Genomic DNA, 14,215 nt, shown 5'->3' on the forward strand with positions numbered 1-14,215 from the left:
GGCTTTAAATTCCATGGGCAATTTTTTTTTAATGTAAAACAAAGTGTCTTTGTGCAAGGCTTCAAATCTTCGATTCTTTCAGTGATAACTAAAAAAACCAAACAGGACGAAAACAATGTCAAATCTCACTCTCAAAATTGTACCTATGTTTTTGTCTGGCATCTGAAAAATGATGCCCACCTATGCCCATCTCAAATACGATGACGAGCTGGCAGACTTCAAGGGCAAACAAAAACACTCCCCGTGAACACTGCAAAACATGCTTGCTCTTTTATTTCATACCTTACTAATGTAATGATGGCGTTTGGGTAAGACCCTGAAAGAGGGATTTCATTAGGCTTTTTTTTTTTTTCTGTAACATCTACTTTTTGGTCACAAGACCCTAAACACAATTTCACAGTACAGGTCATGCAAGTCAAACGTTTTAGAGCTACTGTCTAACTACTATTTTTGGACAATAGATTCACATGCAGCTAATGATCCCAGAAAAGGGGGCTTTATCGAGCACTCTTTAAGCTTCACTGATTATTCCTTGGCCCAGAGTATCTAAGTAATAACCCTGAAGAGCAATTGATGCATTTTTACTGTCATACTTGAGATCATATATTTTTTAAGCCAACTGCATGTTACTAAACCAAAAACTGTCTTCTTCGCCTTACTCTGCTTACTCCATTAATATTTTGATGCTAGATTCCATTGCACAACCCTCCAGAAGTGCACTGTCCAATATAATGGCCACCAGCCACATGTGAGTGGCATCTATTTAAATAACTTTAAATTAAATAAAATACAAAATCCAGTTCCTCACTCAGACTAATCCCATTTCAGTTGCCCAACACCCAATGTGGCTACTGTATTGGACAGCGTAAGTTATATAACATTTCCATCATCACAGAAAGTTCTATAGAACAGCGTCAATCTAGAAGATCCCAAGGTTGCACCAGCACATGGTTTTAACCTTCAAGGGACCCACTCAAGTCATGTGCAAGATTAAACTGAATTATATTCCTAAAGGAAATGCCTTATAGCTTTCTGATCATAAAGTATGACTGGAAATGAGAACCCATTTGCCTTTTCACAACTTATGCCCCAGGTCATTATACAAAAATGTTCCAAAGACAATGCTTTTTGATAGCATACTTGGCTCTACTTAGCATATTCAGCATTCTCTTGCTTATGTCAAGATCATTAATAAAGATGAAAATTCATGCTTCTTATAGTTTACTATTTACACAACACTCACTGTCCTTTATAGCTCAAGTGGGAGGGGGGAACCAATGTTTTGCAATTAAAAAAATTCAAATCACATGGTTCTCTTTAACTGTCTATACTCATCCCTAAATCAACACTCCTTTCATTTCCCGGAGAGGTAGATGCTAACTAAAGTGAATATATAAATCTACAAAGACAAAAAACTTAATAGTTGAGTTAGTAAAGGGTATTGATCCTCCCTGAAAAGGATCATAGACCAACAGAGAGATCGACAGGTCTAGGAAGCAGCAAGAGGAAACGGCAGTACAAAGTTCTGGTCCCCTTTTGCTGCAGAATGACAAACGGGCTCGCACCTCTGGGGACCCCAGCAGACTCATCTACAAAATGAAGCCACCAGAGGTTGCTTTCAGCTTTCTGTGCTTTCAGTTGTGAGTTATTTCATTGATGTGCAACTGTGAATTCTGGCTGACTGTGTCACTGGACTTGAGTCACATGGGGTAGATGAGTTGTTAGTGTCGTGGGTAAATGCCAAATAACATTAAACATCATTAAGCCTATAAAAATCCTATCTGGCAGGCTGAGACATCACATAGACGTGTGCACGCACACACGCGTGCACGCACAGGATTGCACACCCTGATAAGCAGGTACACAAATAAATAACTGCAGGCGGAATCCACATAAACAATTGTTCTTACATCAGTAAGACTCACACGAAAAATTCTGATTTTGGTTGTTATTGTACCTTAAATTGTAACGTCAAGAATCTATCATAGAGCCGATTAATTTTGCACTGCTTAATTGCAGCTCTAGCACAGGGTTGTTTTTAAGTAAAAGGTACATGGACATTTGTAATCTACAGCTTTGCACTAGGAAACACAGGGCACTGTATCATCACATATGTTAGTGTCTATATATAACCTACAGACCATGTAGAATTCTATCACACACTACACTCCAGGGCTGGTCATTTCATACCGGACATAAACATACGTAGACATCATTCACAAAATTAATTTGAAAATGGCATGACTTAATATTGCAAGGGTAACAACCATTTGAAATGTAGAATTCTTAATGTAACATTTCTGTGGGGTTTTTTTCCCAAGAGGAATAGAAATTAGGTCAGACATGCATCAAGGCAGCCTGGGAGAGTTTGAGAAATTGAAACTAACCCAACAGTATATTAGGTTACATAATAGAGGATAGCATTCAGCTAATGTGATACCTAAATTATTAATACCAAATAAATCCTAGATTATTTGTTGTATAATGCCCAATAGCTTACACAATGAAATGGCATTTTAACCTAATTTCTAGTTTGAGCTTTCAAATACATTTCCTAAAGGTCTAATGACAAATTGGAAAGATTTGAAAAACCCATGTTCATATTTTTATATCAAATTCTCATGTCAATGAACAGGGTTAGCTTGGGATTCTGTTCATTATATTGTCGTTTTATCTCATTAATTCCATCACTTTAATGTGCGTATTTTGTGCTGCTTGAAGGTAACAGTTAGCATATAAGTAAATTAAATTATCTCAGTCTTAAGGGCTTTTTCTAGCCTTACTTTTTGGAGCCAGTCACTGCTTATTTTTCTGTCCCCTATTTTCAGGGATTCAATGGAACATAAACAGACATATTTATGAGTGGGGACCTTGGCACATACCACTTGCTTCATGAATTCCGTAAGAGAAACTAGAAGAGAACTGTAAAGCTCACAGCTATGTCTGAACGCACACATTCAGGGATAGAAATTTATCATTTAAGACCAGCAGATCTTTCTTCATGAGCATCTGTAGGCCATTACACATTTAAGAACGTCTGAGAATTTATGAAGAATTGGTCCACTTAAACTAGGAATGTGAGTTGCTAGTTCACCTTGCCATTCTTCTCAATGAAAACACATTTTGAAATACAAGAGATAGTCTCACTTATACCAACAAGAGGAAACTGGAATTCAAAATGATTTAACTCTCATGGAACAATCTCTTTCAAAAAATAATCATGGACTGTCTTAAAATGCCAGTCCAAGTTTGTTATTGTTTACCAACACTCATGGCTGTTACAATACATCAAAACTGGGAGCAAAGACAGAATCTTCTGTTACTCTCCCTTAGTGCCTTACAGAATACAGGACTTGAATACATAGAAGAGGAGCAAGTTTGGAAGTGACGTGTCTGTGACACCTCGCTGGGTGGGTACCGGTGCCCTTGAGGTGGCCATCATTTCAGACCCCGGACTCATTCATGCCCACAAAGTCTTACTCCCGGGATTCTTCTGAAAAGATTCAAAACCTGAGGTAAATCAAATTACACCCACACCCACAACCCCCCCACACACAAATACACAATATTTACATTTAAAATTCTTATTTTGTGAGATGGCTTGAGAAAAATTGGCATGTAGGTTTCCTGTGGGATTAGGCATTTCTCATTATTACTCAGTTTATTGCTCCCCTGTTGGGCTTTCAGTTTAATAAACACATAGTGAGCTCTAATTACAAGGGAAGAAAAATGGAGGTACGTGACAAAACACAACACACTGGAAACACTTGTTCAAATATCTTCCTGAAAAAACAACTGTCCACTTAACTTATTTTAATTTGGGTGCCATTCAAAAAGTATAAAAGGCCTTAGCAACTAAATGAAGACTGGGTTTCATTTTTTAAAAAAGGAAAGAAACCAGCACTGCATGTCATCACTGAATTTTTACATGGATTTTCAGATTTAATTCTACTTGTATACATAGCATCTTTGTTTTAATCTACCACATTTAGAGAAGATCACATTGTATGCACTTCCACAGTTTAACATCTAAGTAGAATAGGTCTACCTGGCAACATGATTTTGAGAAATCATAAATTACAGTCCATTTAATACATGATTATGAGGATGCATGCGATCGTCTTGGAAGCTGTTGCCACCAATAATCAGAGCGCTCTGCCTGGTATCTTGCTGACACCTCACATTCTGCCCTTCGTGTCTGTCTTGGGTTAATCAAGTGGCAGCCCAGAGGCCAGCACTCGGCACCCAATGATCAGCGTGGCCCCCCATCTCCTCACCGCGATCCATCACCAACACCTGCTCAACCGCTAGTTGGCACCCACAAGAGACTTCAGCCACAGGATATCACAGTGAAGCGCTTAGAAATGCAGGACATGTTGTGGAGCACGATGCCGAGAAGGAAGACCAGGACGCAGGCCACCAAGATCACAGTGCACACCCCAGACCAGGTGGAGCTTTTCACCACGCCCCGCCTGTCTGGCTCCTCCTCCACCGCCTCGGGCGGAGCCCCGCCCTGCAGAGGCTGCTGCTCTGCCGGGATGGTCACCACGGTGACGGACTTCTGCTGGCTCCCGGGCAGCAGACGGCAGCCCATGTCTCCGGGCAGCAGCGCTCGCTCCTTGGAGATGGGCAGGGGCAGCATGTAGCACCCATTGCTCGGAAGTTTGATGAAGACTGGGGTGTGCTCGGAGGCGTGCGGGATGGCGATGACGGCAAGGACGTCGGGGTCGTCCGGGAGCTGGGACACGGAGAAGCCCGGGGGCAGCTTGGTGATGCCCCGGCACCAGGGGCACCTCACGTCCTTCTGGCTCGTCCTCATCTGCTGAAGGCACACCGAGCAGCACGTGTGTTTGCAGTCCAGCAACTTGGGCCTTCGCCGGGGGCTGTAGTAATTGAAGCAGATCTGACATTCCAGCAAAGACTCTTGGGAGAGCGTCTCCATGGTGGACTGTGGGCAGGAAGGCCAAGGCCGAGGGGGAGGAGCTTGTTCTCAGAGTCCACCACTCCGCCACCTTCTTTCTTGCAGTCTCTCCAAAGCCGCCGGGGGATCGGGGAGTTCACAGGCATCTAGCATACTCGGGCGTGTTCATTTCTGAAGGAGACAAAAAATGCCAACCAACTTAATTACTTCAAACAAGTTGAGATGGATTTATACGACTGCTCAAAAGTCTTGACACCAGGTCAAAAGGGTAAAGTTTCCCACTTGTGAGGCTGTAGGATTCCCGTAATGTCCAGTGGACAGTAATGAGTTGTCTCCGCGAATACCTTGCTTATTTCTGAAGAAATAAACATCTCTATGGGGTATACAGAGGGAGTCTGCTCTTTCTGCTTTATTGTTCTTCTGGACTGTTCTTCTAAATACACTGCAGAAATTCTCTCGTTTCCAATAAGTTTGTAGCATTTCCTAAAAGTAAATTTCTTTCCTTAGATCCTCTGACCTTCTTTTTCTGACTCTACTTATCTTCCTGTAACTATTCATTGCCAGATACGGGCAACTTTACAAATCCAGGTATTTCATGTAACTAGCTCGCTCACTTGATATGGGTTAGGACCGTTCCTCTCTCACAGGTAATTAAAATGATGCCACCAAAGAAGCACATGCAGGCATCTGTTATCTTTTCCACCAAATCACCTGAACCAAGGTAATTCTTGTCTGTTGGTTTTAAAAAGAGACAAAAACAAAATAACCCCCAAATAACAACAACAGTGAACCTTTATGCAGTAGGGGTCACAAAAATACACAGGATCACTACTACATTTCAGTCAGTTCTTTTAATTTCATTATTATTTGGGCTTGCATCAATTAACATGACCAAAAGCAAATACTGTTAATTCACTGATCATAATGGAGCATTATGGTCAGAGAAGACTGGTAAGGCAGCCTCACCAAAAAAAAAAAAAAAAGGAGAAGGAGAAGGAGAAGAAGGAGGAATGTTAGCCTTCTGATATTGACAGGAGGCAGAATAACTTAGTTCAACTTAACTGGAGTTTAAGGACCTCCCCCCGCCCCATACCCCCCTTCCCCGCCAAGTGTTCTAATAAAGGCTGCCCAACTCTGCTTCCTATTGAAAGCATCCAAATTATGTGTCTCTGGGTGGAGCCATGATGACTCTGGAAAGAACTATTCAACCACTATTGTAGAAATAATTGTCAGTCCTAGAACCCCACCTACACCCAGAAGCAGGAGCTAATAACACAGAAAACCTCGTTCACATTTTTCTTAAAAAGTGAACCTTCTTTTTCTTTCCAATTTCCTTTGTGAAATTAAGAATGCACCCCCTCCCCAATGATTACGATTTGTAAAAATAAAAATTAAACATGCAGAAAAAGTTTAAAGTCAAAAATAATCACTGATAAAAATTAATGTTGACAATCAAAAGAGAAACATTTTAAAATATTTTAGCTGTAGTAAGAGCACTTAAGTTACTGAAAGTAAAAATATAGTAACATAGCATTCAAAAAGCTCATATTATTAATATAATCAACTACTCATCTATCCATTAATTCAAGAAATAGTTATGGAATAACTGAAATTTGCTAACCATAGAACTTAAATGTTCTCACCAAAAAAAAAAAAAGATAAATATGTGAGAAGTTGGAAACGCTTTCACAATGTAGACATATTTCAGATTACTGCGATGTCAACTTTAAATGTCTTACAATTTAATATGCCAATTATACCTCAATAAAGCTGAAAAAGGAAATAAAAATAAAAAAGAAATATCTACTGAGTATCTGTTATGCAGAAAGCTAGCCATGGTAGGATATTAAGATGAATCAGACCCAAATACTACTCTTAAGCAATTTAAAGTTAGGCAAGAATGAACTAGTGAATATATTTTCTCTTCTATTCATTTATTCATTCAAATTCTCATTGAATATTTACCATGTGTCAAGCATTATGATATTTATTTTTTTCCCTTGTAACAAAGACCTTGTCACCACTCATAAGAAACTCCCAGACTGGAGGTACTTAAATAGTTATGTGAGTAAATAGTTATAATAGAAATACAGTGATGCATGCCTTACTGGAGCTGGAGGAATAAAGGACGGCTCAGTGAAGAATCTGGATCAGGGAGAGGATTCAGACATGTAAAATCAGGGACAGGTTATTTTCAAGTTCAGAAATCAGCATGAGCAAAGTAAAAGGGGTGAGCAAATACAGAATTATTTTTATACTCTAGCTGTGACACTGGCTAGAAGATTTTTTCTAATACAAGAGTAACTTATAGATGCCATCTCTAAGAGTTTTACAGTTTTAGCTTGTAAGTTTAGGTCTTTGATACAGATGCCTTTTAAAGAAACAGAATTCTCACAGAACTGGCAAGCACCCTCCCACAGGCCCAGCCAGGGAGAGCAGGGCCCACAGGAAGGGGAGAGGTGATCAGACCCAGGCACGGGCCACAGACCACAGACCACAGACCGTGGACAGCCTCGAGTGCCAAGGATGTGGGGCTTTCTAGTGAGCAATGGGAAAACATCAGAAAGGTTAAGAATATGAGAATGATTCATTAGGTAGCTATATTCAGGATAGACTGGAAAGACCTGCTGGGAAGCTATTATAATAGTAGACGAGAGATAATGAGTAGCTGAAGTCAATAGTGGTGATGAGAATGAAGAGCTGAAAAGTGCTGACAGGTCCTACAGGGGTCAAGTGGGATCTGGCCACATGTGACGATGAGGCTGTAAGGGGGAAGAAGTCCAAGGTCAAGTCTTGAGGGGAGGCTGGTATTATTAAGAAAAATAGGGATGGCAAAGAAAAAGATGATGAGTTCTGTTCGGGCCGTATTCCATTTGAGGGGTTAGGAAGATAAAAGAAATCAGTTATCCAGGAAGATGTTAAAGAGTCAAAAGAGGGGCTTCCCTGGTGGTGCAGTGGTTGAGACCCGCCTGCCGATGCAGGGGACACGGGTTCGTGACCCGGTCCGGGAAGATCCCACATGCCGCGGAGCGGCTGGGCCCATGAGCCATGGCCGCTGAGCCTGCGCGTCCGGAGCCTGTGCTCCACAACGGGAGAGGCCGCAACAATAAGAGGCCCGCGTACTGCAAAAAAAAAAAAAAAAAGAGTCAAAAGAAAGCTGAATATATGGATCTGATATTGCAGAGCAGGCAGAGCGGAGAGAGACCCTTAGGGAGCACTTATCCTTAAGCCTGGCTAAAAGGAAGAATAGGGGCAGACATAAGCAGAAACCCAGGAACCCCTCCCAGCACATACCCCAGATGAAAGAGTTCCAGGCAGCAAAGGGCTATGAGCGGTGGGCACTGAGAACAGACCTTGAGGTGGGGCGACCAGGAGGTCACTAGCATTTTGGGGGTGTGACTTCAGCAGGGGACCAGGGGTATGATGGAGACTGGCGGGATGCTGGAGTCCCCTGTGATGCGGAGTGATGTCAGGCGATAGGATCATAGCTTAGAGGGAAGAGCATCAAGCAACAGTTCTTTTTCTTTTCAGAGTAGAGAAATTTGAGAAACGAGGGGCAGAGCAAGCAAGTTAGGGTGCTCACAGCCAGATGGTCTGGTCTGTGCTGTTCAATACGGAGTCTGCTAGCCACAGGTCCCAGCAGAAGGTAGTGTTTGAAGCTCAGAAAGGAAAAAGTGTACGGACACTGAGGTGGGGAATGTGGAACGGAAACAGAAATCCCCAAAGTGTCAGCAATGAGGGTGGAATTCTTCTAATTTTATACCCAAGGTACTGAATTTATTTTTTCTTAGAAAATAAAAACCGAACACAGGGTTTGCTGGTGAATCTTGACCAATGTTCTTATCTATCCTCACTGTTAAAGCCCACTGACAGACAGCAGGCCATAATATTATAAATCATAGGAAGATGTGAATGTTAAATGGGGGGGGGCAGAGATTGATCATAATGAACTACAGTGGCAGAAATGACAAAATTGGGGAGGGGTATACAATAGCCAAGACATGAAAGCAACCTAAATGCCCGTTGACAGGTGAATGGATAAAGAAGACGTGGTATATGGGACTTCCCTGGTGGCCCAGTGGTTAAGAATCCGCCTGCCAATGCAGGGGACACAGGTTCGAGCCCTGGTCCAGGAAGATCCCACATGCCACGGAGCAACTGAGCCCGTGCACCACGACTACTGAGCCTGCGCTCTAGAGCCCACGAGCCACAACTACTGAAGCCCGCGCACCTAGAACCTGTGCTCCGCAACAAGAGAAGCCACCGCATTGAGAAGCCCGCACACCACCACGAAGAGTAGCCCCGGCTCGCAGCAACTGGAGAAAGCCCGCATGCAGCAATGAAAACCCAACACAGCCAAAAATAAATAAATAAATAAAAATTAAAAAAAAAGATGTGGTATATATATACAGTGGGATATTAGCCATAAAAAAGAATGAAATAATGCTATTTGCAGCAACATGGATGGACCTAGAGATTATCATACTAAGCGAAGTAACTCATACAGATTAAGACAAATAAAATATGATATCACTTACATGTGGAATCTAAAAAAAGGATACAAATGAACTTATTTACAAAACCGAAACAGACTCACAGACATAGAAAACAAACTTATGGTTACCAAAGGGGAAAGAGATGGGAAGGGATAAATTAGGAGTTTGGGATTAGCAGACACAAACTACTGTACAGTACTACTACTAAAATAAACAAGGAACTACTATATAGCACAGGGAACTAGACTCAAAACCTTGTAATAAAGTATAATGGAAAAGAATCTGCAAAAGAAAAAATATATATATATGTATATATATCTGAATCACTTTGATGTACACCTGAAACTAACACAACATTGTAAATCAACTATACGTCAATTAAAAAAACATTGGGGAGGGGTACAAAAAAAAAAGCACAGATTCCTGCCATTTTATGAATTTGGAGAAAGCTGTCCTTAACAACGGCACTCAGGGCAACCACCTTCTATGTAAAGAGAGCTGGGAACAAAAAAATACTTTGTGATACCAATATAGAAACAGTGACCACCAGTTCCTTTCTTACCGTTCTCTACTTCCACATTAGTTACCTTGCTTCCATAGAAAATTGTGGAAAACAGCTCAGCAGAGTGGGAAGAATAGGGTCTTTGGCTTCAAAGAATCTTGGGTCCAATCTCTGTTTTGTCACCACCAGCGGTGCCACTGGAACAAGTCCAAAGCTTCTAGAGCCTGCTTCCTCACTGGCTAACGAGGGGTGATGGAGTTTGTGGCTGAAGGTCAAGTGTGTTCAGGCACTGCCAGGTAGTGAAGGGCTCAGGGAGCCCTGGTGCTAATCCCTCCTTCCTTCTGACTTGGACTCCACACGGTGCCGTGCCGGGTGTGGTCCACCCAGAGGCACTTCCTGGCTCTCAAAGTACAGCCCTGTGCAACAGCTTGGGCGGAGAGAGGCGAGCACTCCTCTTGGCGCTGCCCCGAGACCTGCCACACCATCATTTTTCAACAAAACCAACATGCAATTTTATTCATGAATTTATGTTCCAAGTAATGTTCACTTAATTGGTGTTGAGTTCCCTTAAAATTAGATTATACAACTCAATTTTCAACTCTATCCAAGTAAGTGTAGGCCTTACAACACAGGCTGAACACAAAGGCAGAAGGGGAAAACAGTTCCTATCTTCTGTGCTCAGCCACTCAAGTCATTTTGACAGCAGGGCAGCTCTCTGATTTATACACTGATTCTGCCCATACTGAATTCCAGTTTATTTCCTGTAGCATAATTAGTAATGATGATGACTATTTAGGTAATGAGAAGAAAATTTGGGCTTCCCTGGTGGCGCAGTGGTTGAGAGTCCGCCTGCCGATGCAGGGGACTCGGGTTCGTGCCCCGGTCCGGGAAGATCCCACATGCCGCAGAGCGGCTGGGCCCGTGAGCCATGGCCGCTGAGACTGCGCGTCCGGAGCCTGTGCTCCGCAACGGGAGAGGCCGCAACAGTGAGAGGCCTGCGTACCGCAAAAAAAAAAGAAAAAAAGAAGAAAATTTATGAGGCTCTGGACCAAAGGTAATGATGAATCTTCTTTCTCCCTTTCATCATGAACTCAAAAGATATGAGTCAACTACAGAAGAAACAAGGTCCACGTAAGCTAAAAAAGAAACTCGGAGTTCCTAGTCATACACAGGATACACAAGCACACACTGGCAACTGCTTTAGAGACCTGTCTTTGGAGTTAGTTTCCTTACAGGAGCAAGACATGATGCTCAAAGTAAGTACTCAAATTCAAAAGAAAAGAGTATTTTGGTAGAACGCATAAGAACAGGTGTAAACTGAAATATATTGGAACGATTTTTAACAGTTTAGTTTGAAAGAACCTAAAGTAAAAATTAAGAAAAAAAAAACAGACTACAAAAAGAGGAATAGCAGCTAAGGGAGGACATTCTCAAACTAACTGTGGCTTATGATCTAGAATTTATGTTCAAACGTATCTTCAAAAAACAGTAGTTTCAGGAATTCCCTGGTGGTTCAGAGGTTAGGGCTCCAAGCTTCCACTGCAGGGGGCACGGGTTCAATCCCTTGTAGGGGAACTAAGATCCCCGCGTGCTGCACAGCACGCCCAAAAAAAAAAAAAGAAAGACAATATATATTACCTTAATTAAAAATTACTTTAAAATAAAAAAACAGTAGTTTCATAAATAATGTCAGTTGTACAATATACAAATTAAAGGCCTTGAATCATCACTGAACTCAATACTAATGCATATCCTGGTTTTAAAATAGTTTAAAAAACTAAGATTTGTATAAATGGAGGAAGGTGTGACTTGGAGGGAAAATGCCAAAACCAGAGAGGGGTGTGTATATTGTAATTGTTGTTTAGGGGCAATGGACATTTGTTGCTTTACAACATCGATATATTTTCATAAAATAAAATTTCTTCCTTTTTAAAAACTGTATACTTTTAAGCACTTTTATTAAAGCTGTGGGTGTGATAAAGTGCTCCCATGAATTTAGTGGGTGGTAAAAAAGCAAAGGTCTCCAACGCTGAATTTTTATAGTTCCAGTTGCTTTTAGAAGTCTGGGCACATGAGGACAGAAAAGCTGATGAAATATATCCAGTCGTCCCTTGGTATCTGCGGGGGATTGGTTCCAGGTTCCCCTCTCGAATACCAAAATCGAAGGACGCTCAAGCCCCTTATTTAAGATGGCCTAGGAGGGGCTTCCCTGGTGGCGCAGTGGTTGAGAGTCCACCTGCCGATACAGGGGACACGGGTTCGTGCCCTGGTCGGGGAAGATCCCACATGCCGCGGAGCGGCTGGGCCCATAAGCCATGGCCGCTGAGCCTGCGCGTCCGGAGCCTGTGCTCCGCAACGGGAGAGGCCACAGCAGTGGGAGGCCCGCGTACCGCAAAAAAAAAAAAAAAAAAAAAAAAATGGCCTAGGACAGCTGGCCCTCTGTATCCTTGGATATGAAATTCTCGAATATGAAACCCGCCGACTATAATGCAGGTAGTTTTACTCTGTTTATAGTATAGACTCTTCATACGTTCTGATTTAGATCCACGTCTGTGACATCAACTATGAAGCCTCTCCCCACTTGTGACATGAGTTGATATTAATTACATGTGGCTGACCTTGAATTATTCCATTTCATGGTCTACACAAGGATCTTAAATTCAATGGTTGTGTTGAGAAAAATCTCTAAGTCAAAGACTAAACTAGTCACTATACTGCTCTTCTTATTCTCTTAAAATAGCATGTCTTTCTGACGCAGGTCATTTACTTAATTTTTCAAGAAAATGTAAATATTTGAATTGAGATTGAAGAAATTAATTACAATTCCATTTAATCTGGCATTTCAGCTGGCAAGACCATTTAGTTATATTGGATCTTGACAAACTCTCCGATTAATGGCAAGACTAGGAATGGCTGGCAATGACAAGATGTGTGGCTGACTTTTGGTCCTCTGGTAGCAGAGAGCAACCCTTTCAGGACACAGTTGCCTACTACATGTAAAGTCCAATTGGTATAACTACACTCTGTTTTCATGGAGAAGGCAGTGGATTCCAGGACTCTGACAAATCTCAAGTGAGAATTCTATGGGCCAAGCTTTAATAGTTGCCCTGTTTTCTCCTATGAGCATCATGGTTTGTGTATTTGAAGATGCAAAAATTCTGGAAAGTGAGAATGGTTACTTAAAAGTCTTGGGTGACCAAGGGGGACGGGGCAAAGGACGGTGACGGTGTTGGAGGCCGACTGGCCCCAGTAGCAGACGCAGGCAGGGTAGAGAGAGAGGTCATTGGTTAAATGGGCAAAGAGGAGCAGACCAGAACACCATGGTCAGCCTGAAACTTGCCACACAAAGGGCTAGCCTTGCCAGCACTGCCCAATGGGACAACCACGAGCCCGATGGACCTGCCCACAGAGTAGGGGCCATACCTCTGCACGTGCCAATATTTTCGCTGCAAAAATGCAACTAACCAAGCAGCTGAAACCGAACCACAGTTTCCAGAGATGTACTTACATAGGAGCATTTCAATTAAGTCAAGGTAGGGAAAAGATGAATGCATTTGACCTAATCACAGCTTGGTGATGAATATTTAAAATCAAAGTATATTGGAACCAAGACATTTTTAGGAATTAAAGCCAAATTTCATTATTGCCATGACTGATAAAAACCACTGGTTTTTGTTGGTTTGCTCGTTTTAATATCTATCAGATAATCATTACTATTAGGAACCAGGAGGTAAGGATTTTAGCTCTAATTCTGCCTATAAGTAGTTGGGTTACCTTAGGCAAATCACCTCTCCATGAGTTGCAGTGTCCTCACCTCCAAGAACACTGGACTAGATGATCCCCTAGAGTCCCTTCTAGTAACAATAGTTCTATGACCTAAGTAACTGCTAACCACACTCCTGGGTTTTCAACAACATGACAGAGCTGTCAGGCTGTTTGTTCTATAGTCATTACATCTGACAGATCATTTATACATATTAACTGTCCATGATCTCATGCAGGTTTACGTGAGACAGTGGGCATCTAAAATAAATGGGAAGCATCTTACATATTAGAAGTTTCTTCCTTTAGGCCTTAGTTTTTTTTTTTGTTTTTTTTTTTAGGCCTTAGGTTTAATGAATGAGTCTAAAGAGAGCTAACACCCTAAAAGAAACAGCCCACAACCTCGATTTGCAGCAACTATCAAAGGAATAAGTATTTATGTTTAATCAATAACCCTCTCAGCTCAAGCAAGATACTCCCATTATCCAAACTTGCTACTACGTGAAGGTGGTTCCAACTGTCCCTTGAGCCGAA

At 41.8% G+C, this 14,215-nt stretch overlaps 1 protein-coding gene across 1 annotated transcript in view; it reads right to left on the reverse strand.

Annotated features, from left to right (window-relative positions):
• Positions 1 to 3,200: 3,200 nt before the first annotated feature.
• The window catches only part of RNF152 (ring finger protein 152), a 75,615-nt gene continuing 64,600 nt past the window's right edge, over positions 3,201 to 14,215 (reverse strand). Inside the window, exon 2 of the mRNA XM_082667536.1 lies at positions 3,201 to 5,092. Coding sequence (XP_082523662.1) covers positions 4,331 to 4,942 — 612 coding nt within the window. The 5' untranslated portion in view covers positions 4,943 to 5,092 and the 3' untranslated portion in view covers positions 3,201 to 4,330. The remainder of the gene's footprint in view (positions 5,093 to 14,215) is intronic.

Source organism: Grampus griseus, assembly GCF_964374135.1.
Source record: "Grampus griseus genome assembly, chromosome: 12".
NCBI classification, from domain to species: domain Eukaryota; kingdom Metazoa; phylum Chordata; class Mammalia; order Artiodactyla; family Delphinidae; genus Grampus; species Grampus griseus.